The sequence below is a fragment of the Sus scrofa genome, chromosome 17 (assembly GCF_054392235.1).
Source record: "Sus scrofa isolate SSC_HxYL_T2T_F1_AM1 chromosome 17, Sscrofa_HxYL_maternal_Yorkshire_Landrace_v2.0, whole genome shotgun sequence".
Lineage (NCBI taxonomy): Eukaryota > Metazoa > Chordata > Mammalia > Artiodactyla > Suidae > Sus > Sus scrofa.
Window position 1 is genome coordinate 53,919,066 of NC_139399.1, and position 20,864 is coordinate 53,939,929.

Genomic DNA, 20,864 nt, shown 5'->3' on the forward strand with positions numbered 1-20,864 from the left:
CCACGTTCGCTCAGGGCAGGCACTGAGCAGTCCGCTGGGGAGAAGGGTGCCCTATTTGTGGAAACTGCTGTCTGGTTTCTCATTTTCACAGCGACTGCAGGGCAACCCATACGTGGCTCTTCCGCATAAGCAGTTCTTTCTGCCCCAACGCCCTTCCCCAATCCTAGCTTTATTGAACCATTCTTCTTTCAGTGGGGGTCCCCGGTCGGCCCAGCTCCCGCCCCTCACAGATCCCTTAAACAGTTTATATTTTTACTTTTTGGTAGGATCTGGCCAGGTGTAACTCCCCGCCTGGGGATGCGCAGAGGGCGGGTTCACCGATTCATCCGAGGCCCAGCATTTTGGCAATGAACAACAGGGGTATTCAAACACAAAGAACCACCTCGTTTTACCTCCCACTCTCCCACTAAACCTGTCCACCATCCTCTCGGTGAGCTTCCCCAGCCTCCCAGGGGACTGAAACCCTCCCATTACGCAAGCGAACTCGAGGCACGCATTCCTGGCGCAGGATACGCGCCGCCGCATGGCTCCACCCCGCCTCGCGTCTCTCTGCGCCTGCGCTCTTGGGATCAAGGCTGGGTCTCCCGCACTGCTGCGGGAAGCCTTCACTAGTCTTTCTCGGAGTGGAGCGAAATTTGGGCGCTCGGGGCCTGTCGTTTTTATCAGATTTTAATAAGAGTTGATATTAAAGGAGAAAATAAAATTAGCTTATCTTTGGCCTGAAGTTAAACAAGTTCTATTTGGATTTACCCCTCATCCAAAATAATGGTACGGTCCGAGGTTAGCCCCGCCCCCTCTCTCACTGGTCCCTCCCCCTCCTAGGCGAGCTAGGTGTACCGGCTTCTTCAGTTCTGTCGTCATCATCACGTAGCTCCGGAGGTAGATCCACGCCGCGGTCCCCGCCTACCAAGCGCGCAGCTTCGCCTCCGCTGTTGCTAAGCGGCCTTGGATACCTGGCCGCGGGACGCTGGGTGGTGTCAAGTGGAGATGGTGGTCACTGGGCCCCAGGTAAGCGGAATTTCGACCGTGGTGGACCGGCCCGGGCGTTGGGGAGGCCTAGGAGTTGGCGAGGGCCTCTGGGCCCGTCTTCGGGAATTGGGGTCTGCTAGGGTTTAGTAAAAGTGGGGCACAGATAATAGGCCCGGATCCCGGACCTCAGACTGGGCTCACATTTAGCTCGCCTCTGACTGGGAGATTTTTAGTCATCCTGCTGAAGATGAAAGATCATTGGACAAGAAACCATAACAAAATATCCTAGTCTCATCCCCTTTTTCTAGGAATCCTGCTCTTAGGAATTTGTCCTTCGACAAAAAATAATTAATGGCAGAAGCAGAAATATGTAAATTTCGGTAGTGTCTATGTTGGCAAAAAATGGAAAAGATGCCCTCGAAGGCGGTGATTGAGTTTATTATGGCGTAATTACGCAACCACTAACCTAATCAGACGGCAGAATACAGTGTTGTATTATACAGTGTGAAAATAAGCATGGGCATGGATGCAACGGAACATGAAAGATAGTTGCAGTGGAACATGGGGGTATTTTTTTTTTTTTAACCTGACAAAGTGATTTTAAAGTTCGCCCTGAAGAATAAAGATATGGGAATAACAGTTATTAGGAAAATTCTAAAAATTAAGAGTAATAAGAGGCATTAGCTCTTATCAACACCCCTAAATATTACAACATATATATTATAAAGCTGTAGTAATTTAAAAAGTATGGAATGGAGCAGGAACTTATGGCCGAATAGAGTATAAAAAATTAATAGTAAAATTAGGAGTTCCCTTTGTGGCTCAGTGGTTGCCAAAACCGGCTAGTATCCATGAGGATGCAGGTTTGATCCTTGGTCTTGCTCAGTGGGTTAAGGGTCTGGCGTTGCTGTGAGCTGTGGTGTAGGTCAAAGATGTAGCTCAAATTCCTGCATTTCTGTGGCTGTGGCGTAGGCAGATAGCTTCAGCTCTGATTGGACCCCTAGCCTGGGAACTTTCATATGCTGTGAGTGTGGCCTTAAAAAGCAAAAAAAAAAAAAAAAAAAAACCCAAAGAAACAAAAAAAAATTAATAAAATTCAGTTTATAGGGATTTACTATATAAAGCAATTTTTTTTTTAAATGGTCACACCCGTGGCATATGGAAGTTACAGGGCCAGGGATTGAATCTGAGCTGCAGCTGTGATCTACACTGGATCCTTTAACCCACTGTGCCAGGCCGCTGGGCTGTGGGTGAAACCTGCATCTCTGCAGCAACCTGAGCTGCTGTGGTTGCATTCTTAACTCACTGTGCCACAGTCGGAACTCTGGCAGTGTGGTATTTTAAAGATGGATTGGTGTCAGACAGCTTTCTAGTAATTTAAAAAAAAAGAACAATTAACAATGAATTTTAAGCACCAAAATCAATTTTAAATGGACTAAAAATTAAATCTTAAAAATTATTAAATCATGAAATACTAGAAGTAAGCATTGTGGATGTATTTATAGTCATAGCATGGTAAAAACGCTGCTAAATATGTCATGCAATCTAGGAGTTCCAGTCGTGGCTCAGTGGTTAACGAATCCGATAAAGAACCATGAGGTTGCGGGTTCGATCCCTGCCTTGCTCAGTGGGTTGAGGATCCGGCATTGCCGTGAGCTGTAGTGTAGGTGCAGACTCGGCTCAGATCCCGCGTTGCTGTGGCTCTGGCGTAGGCCAGTGGCTACAGCTCTGATACAACCTCTAGCCTGGGAACCTCCATATGCTGCAGGAGCGGCCCAAGAAATGGCAAAAAGACAAAAAAAAAAAAAAAAAAAAAAAGAAAGACAGTTATACAATCCAGAAGTGAGAAAAGAAAATATTAATACTCTTGACTCTATAACGTTTAAAACCCTGTGTATGGCCAGCAAAATTCAACCAAAATAACCTCCCCCAAAAGAAGAAAACTACCAATAGCTAAGTTTAAAGACAAATAAACTTATGAAAGTATTTGTTTAAAGATCAATTAGAAAAATATTAAACCTAACAGAAAAATGAGCAGAGTATATGAACAAGAAAATTGGAAGAAATACAAGCGGCCAATACACACTGTGGAAGATGACCATCTCACTAATTTCAAAGTGCAAGTTAAAACAATAAGGATTTTTTTGCCTATCTTATTATTTAGCAAGGATGAAAAATTAAAAGTAGATTGGATTGTGTGGAAACAAACATATTAGTGGAAGTAAAACTTAGTACAATTTTTTTGGAGGGCAATTTGGAAATAATTTACTTAGCCATTCAACAGATAAGCCTCTATTCTATAGATATGCACAGTACAGAAAAACATGGTCAAAGATGATGTTGTAGTAGTATTTTACCAGCAAAAATTTGGGGGAATAACATGTCATTATATGATGGGTTGCATAAATTATGTTGCATCCATAAAATGGAATACTGTACGGCAGTTTCTAAAAGAGTGGGAGATCCACATAGGGTGACATGGAAAGATGTGAAAGATAACAGGTTGGGTGAAAAGAAGTGCGTTGCAGAGTAGCACATATGGTCCTGTTTTGTAAATAAAATTAAGTTAACATGTATAAAAAGAACTTGGAAAACTATACCCCATGTTTAAGGGTAGTAAACTGAAAAATCAGGTTGGAAACATGGTGATGGCAGAACAGGGCCTTGGGAGTGGGCCAGTGGGAAGGCCAAGGTTTGCCTTGATTTTTTGGCAGCAGCTGTGATTATTCATTTTACTCTCAGCCTTTGGAAATTGTAGGGAAATTGTAGCTAAGCTGCAGTTCCAACTGTATACTTTTTTTTGGCTGCCTCCTCAGCATATGAAAGTTCCTGGTCCAAGGATGGAACCCATACCACAGTAGTGACAACGCTGGGTCCTTAACTGCTAGACCACGAGGGAACTCCTGTATGCCTTTTCTTAATGATTTAGAGGAAATAGACGGTTTAGTCTTTTTAGGGTCTTTATTTTGGAGTACTGTTTATTGTTTCCTTTTCCTGATCCTTTTTTCCATAAGGCGATCATGGAGAAAGAGCTCCGGAGCACCATTCTTTTCAACGCATACAAAAAGGAGGTATTTACCACCAGCAATGGCTATAAATCCATGCAGAAAAAACTTCGGGGTAATTGGAAAATTCAGAGGTGAGTGGGTATATCCCTTCTAAGTGATGATAACAGCCTCTGTTAACACTGAAAAGTCTTTATTTTCTTATGTAAGATAGATTGTTTAGGTGGGAGGAATTCCATTTAAAGATCATTCCGAGGAGTTCCCGTCGTGGCTCAGTGGTTAACGAATCTGACTAGGAACCATGAGGTTGCGGGTTCGGTCCCTGCCCTTGCTCAGTGGGTTAAGGATCCGGCGTTGCCGTGAGCTGTGGTGTAGGTTGCAGACTCAGCTCGGATCCAGCGTTGCTGTGGCTCTGGCGTGGGCCGGTGGCTACAGCTCTGATACAACCCCTAGCCTGGGAACCTCCATATGCCCCAGGTGCGGCCCAAGAAATAGCAAAAAAAGGACAAAATAAATAAATAAATAAATAAATAAAATAAAGATCATTCTGAAATAAATTACTATTAAAACATCTCTTTTGAAAATTGGCAGCTAGCATATTATTACATTTTCCTCCAAATCACAAATCAGAGAATTATTCTCATTATACGTATGCAAGTTTTTAAGAGGTTACAGGCTTTCTCCATATTTTAATTCGGGTCAGAACTTCAGTTAAGGGAAAGGAAAAATGAAAGTCTATGTGTGTGTGTGCTTTTTTTTAATGGGTAAAGATATGTAATCATGTAAGCAAATGGAAGAGCTGATTGAATTAGCATTTGGAGGATTTCTTTTTTTTTTTTTTTTCTTTTTGCTATTTCTTGGGCCGCTCCCACGGCATATGGAGGTTCCCAGGCTAGGGGTCAAATCGCAGCTGGAGCCACCGGCCTACACCAGAGCCACAGCAACACGGGATCCGAGCCGTGTCTGCAACCTACACCACAGCTCACGGCAATGCTGGATCCTTAACCCACTGAGCAAGGGCAGGGATCGAACCCGCAACCTCATGGTTCCTAGTCGGATTTGTTAACCACTGCGCCACGACGGGAACTCCTGGAGGATTTCTTTATGCCCTAGTGTGGTTTAGTTTGGACACCTTGGCTTTCGGTAGTATTTGAGTGGAAGCCGATGACTCTGTGGCAGGTCTGTTAGAGAGGATTCACTTTGGGAGAGAGACTGGACCAGGTCCCTCTAAATCCCTTCGTCTCTGGGCCTCTGTAGCCTCTGATTCCATAGTCTAGATGCTAAAGTAGCTCATAAATTGGTATAAATAGTGGATCTGACGCTTGCTTTTAAAATCACATTTCTAGCTTAAAAGATGAAATCACATCTGAGAAGCTAATTGGGGTGAAACTGTGGATTACAGCGGGGCCAAGGGAAAAATTTACTGCAGCTGAGGTAAGAGATATCCATAAGGGGAGTTCCCTTTGTGGCTCAGCAATTAATGAACATGACTAGGATCCATGAGGATGTGGGTTCAATTCCTGGCCTCCATCCTGGTTGAGGATCTGGCATCGCCATGAGCTGTGGCGTAGGTCGAAGATGCGGCTTGGATCTGGCATTGCTGTGGCTGTGGCGTAGGCCGGCAGCTGTAGCTCCGATTGGACCCCTACCTGGGAACATCCATATGCTGCGGGTGCAGCCCTGAAAGGACAAAAGACCAAAAAAAAAAAAAAAAAAGTTAATGTCTTAACTATAATGTAAAGAAATTAAAGGGAGATGATTTATACAAAGAATGTGTACATTTCAGCTGCAAATATGTGGGCACATATACTCTAGAAGAACATGTATGTCTGTTTTTGTTTGTTAATGCTTCAGCATACATACACTAGAACACTTCTTTTTTGTTTGTTTGTTTTTGTTTTTTGGCCACCCTGCAGCATATGGAGTTCCCAGGCCAGGGATCAGATCAGGGCCGCTGTTGCGACCTGCGCTGTAGCTGCAGCAATATCAGATCTTTAACCTTCTGCGCTGGGCTGGGGATCAGGCTTTGGTCCCAGCACTCCGTTGTGCCACAGCGAGAACTCCTAGAACACTTCTTTTCATTGACGTTTTGAAACAAAGACTAAATATAAGTCTGAGTATGTAGACTCACCACAGATGGGTCAGCGTATTGTGTGGAGTCCCGAATCTGTGAAGTTATGTCTCATTTGGGAGGAAAGCCCCAGGGAGATGTTAATTGTGGCACTGTATTTTCTATATTTAGGGAGCTGGGGGAGAAAAGGAAATCCAGGTTGCAAACAAGAGCAAGAGGGCTCTGCTGTAGCAGCGCTGGTCTGAGCCATTGTTTCCAGAGGGGGATGCGTGCAATGAACCACTTCGATGCCAGAAGGAAATTGTGTCTATTATCCATATATTTAATGCCCTTAAAAAATGTCCTTTTGGGAGTGTTTTATTTTTTATTTTTATTTTTTGTCTTTTTTGCCATTTCTTGGGCCACTCATACAGCATATGGATGTTCCCAGGCTAGGGGTCGAGTCAGAGCTATAGCCGCTGGCCTACACCAGAGCCACAGCAACGCAGGATCCGAGCTGAGTCTGCAACCTACACCACAGCTCACGGCAACGCCGGATCCTTAACCTCTTGAGCAAGGCCAGGGATCGAACCCGCAACCTCACGGTTCCTAGTCAGATTCGTTAACCACTGAGCCACGATGGGAACTCCTGGGAGTGTGTTTCATAATTAGCTAAATATATGGGAGTATGAATCTATGCTTATGGGAGTGCCCATTCATATTTTTTTCTGGTGGAGTGCTTGAAGACAGTTGAGAGACTATGGGTCTATGTTACCTACCCCAGGTGTTCTTGGGCTAAGTCAACAAAATCAGCCCTCGATTTCCTTCCCTCCCCAGCTTTGTGAAAGCCAAAGAGCTTTCCAGAGATAAGCATGCATTTCTCACGTGGTTTGATCAGTCAGTGATTTGATCAGTCAGTGACTTGAACAGAGATCCTCCTTGCGGTTGGTGTGAAATGACTTCATCCTGATATCCTTGGCTGGCAGTGAAGAAAGGTTGTGACCAACCAGGGGTGTTTTTGCTCACTCTGCACCCCCTTCCCCACCCCCGGGGACATTTTGCAACATCCAGAGACATTTTTGGCTGTCGGGAGAAGGTAGGTACAGCTAGCATGTATTGGGTCAAGACCAAGGATGCTGATTGGAGGAGACCTGTGACCTTCCTTTAGCTGTAGTTTTCCACTCTTGGTTTGCTGTTCTGATAGTCAACTTGGAAAATGTCATTTCAACTTGAGTGTTTTGCAGCTTTATGCTTAAAGCCAAGTGTGGAGGTCCTATGTAGAGAGTAAGTTTTTTATTGTCTTAAATACATGTACATTTAAGTGCGTGATAGATTTGAAGTGTTTATTTTTCAGCTAGTTAAGGTCTTATTCGTAGTATTTTGGACAGAAGTCTTTGGAGTATATTCATAATTTTTTTTTTCCTTTGTGTAGTTTGAAGTCCTGAAGAAGTACCTTGATGGAGGTGGAGATATTCTTGTGATGCTGGGAGAGGGTGGGGAATCCAGATTTGATACCAATATTAACTTTCTCCTAGAAGAGTATGGAATCATGGTTAATAACGGTAATCATTCTTCTTTTAATAGAGGCAGTAATTTTCTATTTGTTATTTATATTATGGTCCTTTGGCCTGGTTGTACATTGGAAAAAGCCCTGGGCTGTAAGGGTGCATGGTCCAGCATTCCAGCCTCACTTGCAACTTGCATTTTCTAGTTCTAGGAGTCTTCCATTTATAAAATGAGAGATTGGAATATAGTTCCAGGATTCCTTTCAGGTTAAAATTGGTACGTGTCTGTAATATCAAGCTTACCTCTCATCTAAGATGTACTCTCCTCTCTTTTCCCTTTAAAGATGCCGTGGTTAGAAATGTGTATTATAAGTATTTCCATCCTAAAGAAGCCCTGGTTTCCGATGGAGTTTTGAATAGGTAAGCATACTGAAAGCAGAAATGACTTGGCCAGTGGCTCTCCTCTTGCCTGCATGGCTCTTCCCTTCTCTCTTCTCATACATCCTTTTCTCTGGCCCTCTTTCCTTTCTTGCCTTTTTGTTTTATTCTATTATAGTTTATTCTATTACTTCTCATCCATCAATTTATACCTCCCATCCTTTGAAACCTTACTCCACATGACGTTTTTGCCGGTTAGAATGCATGCAGTTGAAAGTGACAGAAAACACTTCAAATGGGATTAACACGAAAGAGACTCCATTGATTCACACGCTTGAAAGCCAGGAAATAGGGCAGACTTTGAATATGGCTTGAAAGATTCATGATGTCATCAGGGCTCCAGTTCCATTTCTCTGTCATTCTCTTGGCTCTACTCTCCTATGTGGGGGCCGAATAGTTTTAACAGTCTTCAAAATTCATGTCCTCGTGCCACACCATTTCTGCAAGAGCGCATGCCTTGGTCCCAGCATGCCCAGCCAGAGCAGATATGAGGTTTGCTCTTTGAGCTGGCTGAGGCCACATGCCCATCACGCACTGGTTGCTGTGGCAGAGGGTAGAGCATGCCCTGATGGCACTGCTGGGTCGTATTCTCCACCCCTGGAGCCTGGGATGAAGTCAGTTTTTTTCTGATCCACTGGATCCTAAAACAAAGTAGGGACTTTGAGAATGTGGGAAATTAACGCGTGAGGGGGCAACATAAGGGGCCCTCTGAGAGCTTTTCCCTATATTCAAAAAGGTTTATTCCGCACTTGAACTTGCTGTATGTCTAGCACTCTGCTGGGTTTGAAGATGCAGAGCCTAGAACACAGGACTAGGATGTGGGTCTGGTGTGCATATGGACCTTTCCCTCAGGACTCAAGAAGGAGGAACTGATTCTTCTATTTTTATATTAACTTTGGCCAGCTTCCCAAAAGATGTGTAGCTGTGTAGGTGTACCTTTATTTAATTTTTAAGAATTATATTTTGAATAAATCTACAAAGTCCTTGTATCTAGTTCATACTTAATGAAGGGAGCATGAAATTCCTGCATGTTTTTGTTTACCAGATTTTCATTTTTTTCTTCAAGGGAAATTAGCCGAGCTGCAGGGAAGGCAGTGCCTGGAATCATTGACGAGGAGAGCAGTGGAAACAATGCCCAGTAAGTGTGTTTTCTCAGCCCACCTGAAGGGAATGTATTTGTCATTTGAAGAATTTTCTTTTTCGGAGTTCCCGTCGTGGCTCAGTGGTTAACGAATCCGACTAGGAACCATGAGGTTGCAGGTTCAACCCCTGGCCTTGCTCAGTGGGTTAAGGATCTGGCGTTGCCGTGAGCTGTGGTGTAGGTTGCAGGTGTCACTCGGATCCCGCATTGCTGTGGCTCTGGCGTAGGCCGGTGGCTACAGCTCCGATTGGACCCCTAGCCTGGGAACCTCCATATGCCACAGGAGCGGCTCTAGAAAAGACAAAAAAAAAGAATTTTCTTTTTCAAAATGAAGAGTTTTCTTTCTTTCTTTTTTTTTTTTTTTTTTTGCCATTTCTTGGGCCATTCCCACGGCATACGGAGGTTCTCAGGCTAGGGATCGAATCAGAGCTGTAGCCACTGGCCTATGCCAGAGCCACAGCAACATGGGATCCGAGCTGCATCTGTGACCTACACCACAGCTCACGGCAACGCCGGATCTTTAACCCACTGAGCAAGGGCAGGGACCGAACCCGCAACCTCATGGTTCCTAGTCAGATTCGTTAACCACTGAGCCATGACGGAAACTCCAAGAGTTTTCATTTCTGATTACACAAGTAACTCTCACCAAAAAAACAGTGTCAGCAGTTCAAAAGGAAGAAAATAGAACACCTCCGCTCTCAATCCATGCCCCTCTCCCTAAAGCTAATCCTTCTAAACATATTTAGATTTTCTTCATTTTTTAACAGATAAAAATAGAAAAAAGTGTCTTATCCTTTTAATGACTAGATTAAATTGGATGTATCCTAATCTAACCAATCTCCTATTATTGAACATTTAGGTAGTTTATAATATTTTGCTTTAATAACAGCACCTAACATTTATTGAGCACTTACTATGTCACAGCATGTGTTATTATTTCATTTATTGAGCACTTACTATGTCACAGCATGTGTTATTATTTCATTTAATCCTCACAGCAGTTCATCAGTTGAGATAACAGAGAGGTTGATGCCTAAGCTCACTTGATCTAGCAAGTGTCAGAACTGTTTCAAACCCAGACAGTCTGCTCCAGGGCCTGTATATACTCTTAACTTCTGTTCCATACTGTTATTATAAACAGTTTAATATTTATCATAAATAACAAAGCACAGAGTGAATATCTTTATACGTTCAATTTTTGTACACTTAGCTAATATCTTTGTAGGCCAGATTCTTAGCATTCAGGTTTCTAAATCAGAGATCTTCCAGGTGATGCATTGCCAAATAAAATATATTAGTAAGTCACCCTCCAGGCATTTGTAACATTTGCAGTCCCTACATACATGCTCCCTTCTCTCTTGCCAGTGTGGAATATTCTATTGAAAGTGTTACCACTTTTGGAGTTCCTTGGTGGCCTTGTGGTTAAGATCCAGCATTGTCATTACTGTGGTTCAGGTTCAGTCGACCTCTGTCCCAATCCCTGTCCCGAAAACTTCTGCATGCTGTAGGTGTGGCAAAAAAAAAAGAAAGAAAAAAAGAAAAGAAAGTGGTCCCACTTTAACTTGCAGTTCTTTGATTATTACTTAGTGGGTGGCTTTTAAAGTCATTGGCTGATTGTATTTCTTCTGTGAGTTTCCTGTTCACTGCTTTTTGCTTGTTTTTCTATCAGTGGTTTGTCTTTTCTTACTCATTTATAAAACCTCCATGTGTTGCAAATATTTTTCCCAGTTTACCTTTTTACTTTGCAGTATTTTGCCCCATAAAAGTTGAATTTTTTTAATAATTAAAACTTATTACAAAGTTCTAATCAGATCCAATATATATATGTGGAGGGTAGGGGTTGTTAGTTTACAGTAAAAGTGACATTTCAAATTATTAGGGAATGGATGATATAATTTTGGCTAAATTTCCATTTTCATGCCACATCCCAAAATAGATTTCAGATGGATTAGATTTTTTTTTTTTTTGTCTTTTTGGCTGGCCTCCAGCATGTGGGAGTTACCAGGCCAGGGATTGAACCTATGCCATTGCAGCAACCTAAGCCACTGCAGTGACAAGGCCAGATCCTTAACCTGCTGCACCTCAGGAGAACTCCTTAGATAAATTTTTAAATATTAAAAATGAAACCATAGAAACTATAGGTGAATGTTTTATAATCTTAGAGTAGGAAAGACCTTTCTTAGTATGAAACCAAGTTTATATCCTAAAGGGGGAAAATATATAGTAACATATATCATAAGTTAACTTTTTTTTTCTTTCTTGGCCACACCTATAGCATGTGGAAGTTCCCAGGCCAGGGACTGAACCTGTGCCATAGCAGTGACCAGAGCCACAGCAGTGACAACACTGGGTCCTTAACCTGCTGAGCCACCAGGAAACTCCATAAGTTAACGCATTTGACATTCAAGAATCACAACCTAATTCTTGGTTAATAAATGAAAGAACTGTGGACTTGAAGTTAGAGAGATTTAGAAATTCCTGATTTTTTTTTTTTTTTTTTTTTCCTTTTTAGGGCCGCACCTGTGGCACATGGAGGTTCCCAGGCTAGGGGTCAAATTGGTGCTATAGCCACTGGCCTACGCCACACAGCCCTAGCAATGTCAGATCTGAGCCTTGTCTGCGACCTACACCACAGCTCATGGCAATGCCGGATCCTCAACCCACTGAGCGAGACAGGGATTGAACTGGCAACCTCATGGTTCCTAGTCAGATTTGTTAACCATTTCACCACGACAGGAACTCACTCCAGAAATTCCTGATTTCTTGCCTTACATGCAGGGTGACCCTAGGCAAAGTCACTCTTACTTCAGTTGCTGTGTCTGTGTAATGGGGACAGTATTAATCTTACAAAGTTGTGGGGAAGCTCTAATGAGGCAGTGCTGTGAAAGTGCTCTATACAGTGCAAGGCATCATTTCTTACTTGCTATTGAATTATTAATTCCTCAGTAGTTGGAGTGAAGGGCAAATGGCTGTTTCTGGGTCATTCAGAAATAGCACATGTCTTAGGAGGCTTTGAGGTGTGGCTAAGCAGTTCTGCTTTGTGCTTTGAAATAGCTTGACCTGTTGGAGCCTCATAGTGTCATTTAGCCTCATTTTTTATCTTGTCCCTTTTACCTTCTCTTTCTCTATTGTAGCTACACTGACTTTGAATTCCTTAAACATGCTAAGCTCCTTCTCACTTTAGGGCCTTTATGTAACTGCTTCCTCTTCCAGGAATACACTCTTCCAAACTTTTCACCCAACTAATCTTTTTTTAAGATTTTTATTTTTTCTATTATACTTGATTTACAATGTTCTGTCACCCAACTAATCTTACTCATTCACATGTGGTTAAGAAGAGTCCTGTGTTGGTTTGGGGGTGCACATTTAGCCTTATGCTTAAAGTCTTATCAAAATATCTGTCTGATTAACTTCTTAGTAATAAGAGCAAAAAGAAATAGAGGAATGTAATGATAAAAGCTGACAGTTTTCATCATATAACTCAAGTGTCCATTTTCCTTTCTTTTTTTTTTTTTTTCCGGTCTCTTTAGGGCTGTACCTGCAGCATATGGAAGTTCCCAGGGTGGAATTGGAGCTATAGCTGCTGGCCTACACCCACAGCCACAGCAACATGGGATCTGAGCCGAATCTGCGGCCTCCACCACAGCTCACGGCAGCGCCAGATCCTTAATGCACTGAGCGCAGCCAGGGATTGAACCTGCATCCTCCTGGATACTAGTAGGATTCTTAACTTGCTGAGCCACAGTGGGAACTCCTGGTGTCCATTCTTGAGAATTACCTTGCTCGAGTGCATTTGCGGCAAGAGTGAGGAAGGATGTCCCCTGACATCTGCATAACTGTTTCTCCCATTCCCTTTTTCCTCGTCTTTGTCAGCTGCCCATTTCTTTCTGCTCCTGCCCTGGAAACCATGGGCTGCAGCTCCCTCTACTGGGGTGCTGCTGGGGCAGGGGTGCAAAGGGGAGAATGGGGAACATGAGGCAGGTACTTCTCAACCACCATGTGACATGGAAGTCATAGGTATAGTTAAGACTTTGCTGGAGGGACAGGGGAAACTAACCCTGGAAGGAAATAATTTTAAACTTAAGCTAAAAAGAATGGTCTAGGGAGTTCCCATTGTGGCCTAGTAGGCTAAGAATCTGACATAGTCTCCACGAGGTTGGGGGTTCAATCTTTCAATCTCTGGCCTCACTCAGTGGGTTAAGAATCTGGCATTGCCATGAGCTGTGGTGTAGGTCGCAGATGTGGCTCAGATCTAGCATGGCTGTGGCTGTGGTGTAGGCTGGCAGCTGCAGCTCCGATTGGACCCCTAGCCTGGGAACTTCCATATGCTGCAGGTGTGGCTATAAAAAGGGGGAAAAAATGGTCTAAAAGAAAGGAAAATTAGAATCATATAGGAAACGCTATATATGTATTCCCTCTGCCTGTCCCCATCCCCACCCCACCCCCAGTTTCTAATTTTATACTTTGGTTTTAAGATTATGGTTTATTTCCACTCCAAGGACACTTCTTTCGAACAACAGCCTTTACAGAGCTCCATTTTTCTTTCAGTAACACCACAGACCCTCTTGCAGGGGTTGACCTCACCCAGGTCTGCACCCCCCCATTCCCACTCTGCCCAACACCCTTTCCAGGGGTACATTTCCCCAAGTCGTGATTCATTCTAGATACTCGAAGTCTTTGCCGGGATAGTGGGGTGTGGAGGAGGGACTCCACAGCAGGTCTGTGTAGAAGTGTCCAGTGTGGGATAAATGCATGCTGCTATTCACATACATGTTCCACAGGTAGCATACCCTTCTAATAACAGGCATTCTTTTTTTTTTTTTTTTTTTTTTTGTCTTTTTAGGGCCTCACCTGTGGCATATGGAGGTTCCCAGGCTAGGAGGTCTAATCAGAGCTGTAGCTGCCAGCCTACGCCACATCCACAGCCACACCAGATCTGAGCCGAATCTTTGCCCTATACCACAGCTCATGGCAACGCCAGATCCTTAACTCACTGAGCTAGGCCAGGGATCGAACCTGCAACCTCATGGTTCCTAGTTGGTTTCGTTAACCACTGTGCCCCAATGGGAACTCCAAGATTCACATTTCTTAAAATGCTTTGTCAAACTTGTAGCTAGATACCATTTGATCCAGCAATCCCACTCCTCCACATCTAGCCAGAAAAAACCATGACTAGAAAAGATACATGTACTCCAGTGTTCATTGCAGCACCATATACAATAGCCAAGACATGGGAACAGCCTAAATGCCCATCAACAGAGTGGTAAAGATGTGGTACATATACATGATGGAATATTACTCAGCCATTAAAAGGAAAGAAATAATGGCATTTGCAGCAACATAGATGGACCTAGTAATTATGCTAAATGAAGTTAGACAGTGAGACAACAATGTCATATGCTATCACTTACATGTGGAATCTAAAAAAAGGACACAGTGAACGTCTTTGGATAACAGATGCTGACTCACAGACTTTGGAAAACTTACGGTTTCCAAAGAAGACAGGTTGGGAGTCAGGGGATGGGCTGGGGTGGGATGGAAAGGCTATAAAATTGGGTTGTGATGATCATTGTACAACTGTAAATGTAATAAAATTTATTGAGTTTAAAAACAAAACAAGCTTGTAGCTAGAGTTATACTAATAATTAACAGCCAAAGCTGTTTGATTTATAAAAAATTTATAAAAAATTTTATGTTTGATCATGAATTACTCAAGAAACACTGGGATTATCTTCAAAAACTTTTTTATTCATTAAAAACCATGAGCATTTCTTTATTTCTTTCAGGGCTCTCACCTTTGTCTATCCTTTTGGTGCCACATTGAATGTCATGAAACCAGCAGTGGCTGTTCTGTCCACAGGGTCTGTCTGTTTCCCACTTAACAGACCCATCCTGGCTTTTTATCACTCAAAGGTACAGTCTTTCTTAGATGTGGGTGGATATGTTTTTTTTTTTGTTACCGAAATGATGAAAACTGATTTTCTGTGTCCGTAGGGGTTTTGTGTATGTTCTCATTGGTCTTCACAACAGTTCTGTAAAGTAGGGTTTCAGTTAACTACATTTTACTGATGGGGAAACAGTAGATTGTCCAGTAGTTGACGGAGTCAAGACCTAAACCTGGGGAGTTCCCTTTATGGCTCAGTGGTTCATGAACCCGACTAGGAACCATGAGGGTGTGGGTTTGATCCCTGGCCTTGCTCAATAGGTTAAGGATCCGGCGTTGCTGTAAGCTGTGGTGTAGGACACAGACGCGGCTTGTATCCTGTGTTGCTGTAGTTGTGGCGTAGGCCAGCAGCTGTAGCTCCGATTCAATCCGTAGCCTGGGTAGCCTGGGAACTTCCATATGCCTCAGTGCAGCCCTAAAAAGCAAAAAAAAAAAGACCTAAACCTAACTCTTCTTCTAAATTCACAGCTTTTCCACTGTAGCCTGAGGCTGCCTGTGTTATAACCATCTCTGACAACCTGCTCTCAATGCAGGAGAATCCATGCAGGGAAAGGTTGAGTTAACACACTGCACCACAATGCATAGAATCATGCTGCTGGTATCTTAGTTTAGCCCAGGAAAACATTTCTTTGGAAGTCTATTTGCTCAGTTCTCATCCTGGAGAACCCCCCAAGTGTGGGAGTGGGTGGCCCCAGAGAACACAGCCCTCCTTGTTATCGCCGCATTTTTTTTTTTTTTTTTTTTTTTTTTTTGGTCTTTTTCTCAGGCCACACTTGTGGCATATGGAGGTTCCTAGGCTAGGGGTCTAATCAGAGCTGTAGCTGCTGGCCTACACCATAGCCACAGCAATGCTAGATCTGAGCCTCATCTGCGACCTACACCATAGCTCACTGCCACGCTGGATCCTTAACCCACTGAGCGAGGCCAAAGATGGAACCTGAAACCTCATGGTTCCTAGACGAATTCGTTTCTGCTGTGCCACGACGGGAATGCCTCCACTGCCTTTTAATTTGTGTTTGCTGAATTCACCTTCATCTGTCTACCAAGACTTAGAATTCACCAGCTGACCTCTCAATTTTTGTCCAGAGATGTGCATGTCTCTAGCTCTACATGGTCCTTTTTTCTTCGAAGGGCCTAGGTAAGACTTTTCCCTCTCATACTTAAAAGCTCTGGCATCACTTTATTAGGAAGTAAATAAATGTCTGTGCTGAGTTTGGAAGCTGGTATTTAGACAAAATTCATATAGGTGTCATGATAGTTGGTCTCTCCTAAATAGCTGGAAATAGTGTTTTAAAATTAAAGTGTTATTGGAGTTTCCTGGTGGCGCAGCAGGTTGAAGATCATCATTGTTGCTACTGTGGCTCAGGTCACAAGTGTGGCTTGGGTTGGATCCCTGGCCCCAGAACTTCTGAATGCCATGGGCGTGGCTGAAAAGAGAAAAATTCGCTTGTAAATGGACCCGTTCAGTTCAAACCCGTCTTGTTCAAGGGTCAACTGTGTATTATTAAAGAAAATATAAGTCTGTGAGTAGAGAGGGTTTGAATTTACTTACCTACAGGGTTTCAAGTCACAGCCCAGTTCTTTCTGTAGATACTACCCAAATCACTTACTGTTTTCAGCAACTGACATATTTGTAGTGGTTATGGTATAGTAATGGTATGTTTTCTCTCTGAAGTATTTGCTTTTAGTGTGGGACAAGTCAGAGTTTGTTTTGCAAATATTGTTTTATTTACAGCATTTGTGTGTTTGTATCTCAACATCTCTGGCTTAGGTGTCATTCTTTCCCAGTGCCCTTATAACTGTGCCTGTTCCCTATATGCGATGATGCTAGAAAATTTGATTTCATTTTGTATTTTTAATATTGCACTGTTTTTTTTCTCATTACAAAATAATATATGCTCATGGTAGAAAATTTTTAAAATACAGAGATGGAGGGAAAAAAGAACGCCACCCATTGTACCACTGCGAGGAAGCCCTGGCTGACATTTTGATCATTTTCTCCCACGTTTGCTTGTGCCTCATCTTTGTTTATTTGCCTCACAGGCTTTAAACTCCAGTAGTTGCACAATTGATAGCACACTTTTTTTTGACCTAATATTATGACAGAAGCACTTTCCCATGTTATGGAATACCCTTTCTAATCTTTAACAACTAGAGTGAGTTCCACTATTCTTTTTTTTTTTTCATTTTTTTAATAATTATAGTTGATTTACAATGTTGTGCCACATTATTCTTAGCTATTTTCTGTGGTTGAACATTTGGATTTATTTATTTATTTATTTTTGTCTTTTTGCTATTTCTTGGGCCGCTCCCACGGCATATGGAGGTTCCCAGGCTAGGGGTCGAATTGGAGCTGTAGCCACCGGCCTACGCCAGAGCCACAGCAACACGGGATCCGAGCCGCGTCTGCAACCTACACCACAGCTCACGGCAACGCTGGATCGTTAACCCACTGAGCAAGGGCAGGGACCGAACCCGCAACCTCATGGTTCCTAGTTGGATTCGTTAACCACTGCGCCACGATGGGAACTCCTGGATTTATTTCTTTTTTTTTTTTTTTTTTTTTTTTTTTTGTCTTTTTGTCTTTTTTGTTGTTGTTGTTGCTATTTCTTGGGCCGCTCCCACGGCATATGGAGGTTCCCAGGCTAGGGGTCGGATCGGAGCTGTAGCCACCGGCCTACGCCAGAGCCACAGCAACGCGGGATCCAAGCCACGTCTGCAACCTACACCACAGCTCACGGCAACGCCGGATCGTTAACCCACTGAGCAAGGGCAGGAATCAAACCCGCAACCTCATGGTTCCTAGTCGGATTCGTTAACCACTTCGCCACGACGGGAACTCCTGGATTTATTTCTAATCTTTTGTGATTATGACTATAAAATTGTACAGAGTTTTTGGTATATTTCAGATTGCTTTGTTGCATATGTTGACGGTTTCAGCAACAATGTATAAAAGAACTTACTTCATTAAAACTTGACCAACACTGTTTGTAGTTATTTTTTCTTGCTTTATTACACTGATAGGAAAAAATACTTTGTTTTGATTTTTTAAAATTACTAATAATAGAATTTTTTTGTCATTAACCAGTCATTACTTTTGTGAATTTTTCATGCTCGTGGCTTAGTTTTCTGTTTGAATCTTAGTTAACATTCCTTTGTTAGTACTCATAAAATGTCTGAAGCTTTATAGATTGTCTTTGGATTTTTCTTTTTTTTTTTCCTTTAAGATGATGATTTTCATTTATAATTTGACTAACAATGGGAACATGCTGTTGAACCACTTCACACTGCTTTTTGTTGAAGTCAAATGGAGGGGTATGGAAGTATCTAAACTATGGTAGTTGATATCATAATTGACATTTCTAGACCATTAAAATACTCATGTGTGGAGTTCCTGCTATGGTACAGTGGGTTAAGGATCTGGCATTGTCTGTGGCAGCGAGGGTTCGATGCCCAGCCCAGCCCAGTAGGTTAAGGATCCTGCATTGCTGCAGCTCTGGTGTAGGTTGAAGCTGTGACTCAGATTCAGTCCCTGGCCTGGGAACTTCCATGTGCTGCCAGTGCTGTCAAAAAAAAAAAAAAACTCATGTGAATTGGGCTTTCTTAGTATATAAGACTATGTCCACGTGATTCTGATGATAAATGTATGGGAACTAGGATGCGCTTGGTACATTTTGGGATCTGAACATCTGACACTGCTTTGTCATCGACAGGACCAAGGTGGGAAACTAGCTGTGCTTGGCTCATGTCACATGTTCAGTGACCAATATTTGGATAAAGAAGAAAACAGCAAAATCATGGTAAGCTCTTCTCTTTTATCACACTATGAATGATGTGTGTGATTTTCATGTTATTTTAAAAAAATTCTGCTGAGCTCATCTATTAATTTAAAACCAGCTATTCAGAGCCCATCATATGCCAGACACTAAGGTTACAAAGTTGAGTCAGCCATAGTCTCTGCTCTGAAAAAGTTTTTAGGACATCAAGAGAGTGCGTGGGAGACAGAGAATTAAATTCAGAAGGATGTGGTGGGCATATCTAAGCATGCCACCTTGTGGTGGGAGCCACCCTGGGGAAGTGGGGAGGAGTAAGCCCAACCAGGGCCTCACATATAAACCCTAGGAACTTGAACCTTCTCCAGAAAGCCCTGGTAGAGTGTCCAGCAGCCTTGGGCATAGTCAGATCTCTGTTTTGGGGTTTTTTTTTTAATTGAAGTATAGTTAACTTACAATGTTGTGTTAGTTTCAGGTGTACAGCAGTGATGCAGATGTGCATGTGTTTATACACGCACACACATAGTCTTTTTCAGATTCTTTTCCATTATATATTGTTGGGATAGTTCTCTGTGCTGTACGGTAGGACTTGTTGTTTATCTGTTTTCTATATAATAATGTGTATATGCAAATCCCAAACTTCTAATTCATCCCTCCCCAGCTTTCTCCTTTGGTGACCATGGGTTCGTTTTCTTTATCTGTGAGTCTGCTTGCTTTGTAAGTTCATTTGTTTTGCATTTTTAGATTTAAGTGTAAGTGATAGTAAATGATATTTGTCTTTCTCTGACCACTTCACTTAGTTTGATAATCTCTAGGTCCATCCAAATGGCTGCAAATGGCACTATTTCATGTCAGATCTGTGTTTTAGAAAGACCTCTCTTTTAGTCGTGTGGAAGATGGAAGGGAGAGGGCACTCTGGAGCCATTTAGGAGGCTGGCAGAGTCGGCCGGGCAAGAAGGGACAATGACCTGACTGAAGGCAGTGAATGTGTGAGTGGGGGGCGGGGGAGCTGGACAGCACTAGTGGGATTTAGGTGGGGTCCTGACAAGACTGGTCACCGACTGAGCTGGGCAATGAGAGAAAGGCAGTGCAGTTGCTTGTTGGACTAGTGTGAGGGAAGCATGTCCTGTGAAGGATGAAAGTGCGGGCCAGAGCTGGACATTGGCCTCATGTCTGTGACTCACTCACCCCAGGGAGAAGGGCCCACTGGGCTTTTTCATTAACGAGATAAGTTCCTTCAGCTTTAAGGACTATTGTTATATTGAGAGATTAATTTAATGTCTTGTTTTCTGGGAATTCCCTGGTAGCTCAGTGACTAAGGAGCTGGTGTAGTCGCTGTGGCAGCTCAGGTTCCTGCTGTGGCGCAGGTTCAATCCCTGGCCCAGGAACTTTCGCATGCTATGGGTTTGGCTAAAAAAAAAAAAAAAAATGAAAAGGGGAAAAAAAAATAGATCTTGTTTCTGGAGTCTGTATGAAGTTCTACTGTCTGTAGACATATTCTGGGGGAATCTGGATATATTCTACTCTTTAAGTGCAGACTGTCATCAGCACAGTAAAGAGGATTGTTCTGGGACTATGAACAGATTTTTATAAATTTTGGCTGTGGTTAGAGGTTAGAGGGCCCTAGGATAAATGATAAATTTCCAGTGATAAAAGTGGCGTTAGGGTGATGACAACTTTTATTTTTCATGTAATTTTACCAAGAGAGAAGAATGGCTCCCCTTTTTCAAATCACTGGTGTAGTCTCTTTCCCTTTATCATATTTTCTTCGTTGATTTAATTCTCTAGTCCTGCCCTTAGCTTTCTCAAATAACCCATGTCTAATTCTATGTTGTTGTTGTTGTTTTAAATCCAGGATGTTGTTTTCCAGTGGCTCACGGCAGGAGACATCCAACTAAACCAGATTGATGCTGAGGACCCAGAGGTAGGAAGTTGTGAATCATTAAAAAACTTTGAAATGAAAAATGGGTCCAGCTTCTTAGCACCCCTTCTAACAGTTCCAAAGGAATATCTCTGTCTTACTTTATCTCCCTGGAAGG

General features: G+C 42.7%; 1 protein-coding gene across 1 annotated transcript in view; it reads left to right on the top strand.

Moving 5' to 3' along the window:
- The first annotated feature begins 829 nt into the window (after positions 1-829).
- Positions 830-20,864, top strand: part of IFT52 (intraflagellar transport 52) — a 36,774-nt gene continuing 16,739 nt past the window's right edge. The window contains 9 exon segments of the mRNA XM_005657667.4: positions 830-1,008; positions 3,984-4,108; positions 5,321-5,408; positions 7,457-7,586; positions 7,874-7,949; positions 9,034-9,105; positions 14,895-15,021; positions 18,766-18,852; positions 20,681-20,749. Coding sequence (XP_005657724.2) covers positions 988-1,008; positions 3,984-4,108; positions 5,321-5,408; positions 7,457-7,586; positions 7,874-7,949; positions 9,034-9,105; positions 14,895-15,021; positions 18,766-18,852; positions 20,681-20,749 — 795 coding nt within the window. The 5' untranslated portion in view covers positions 830-987.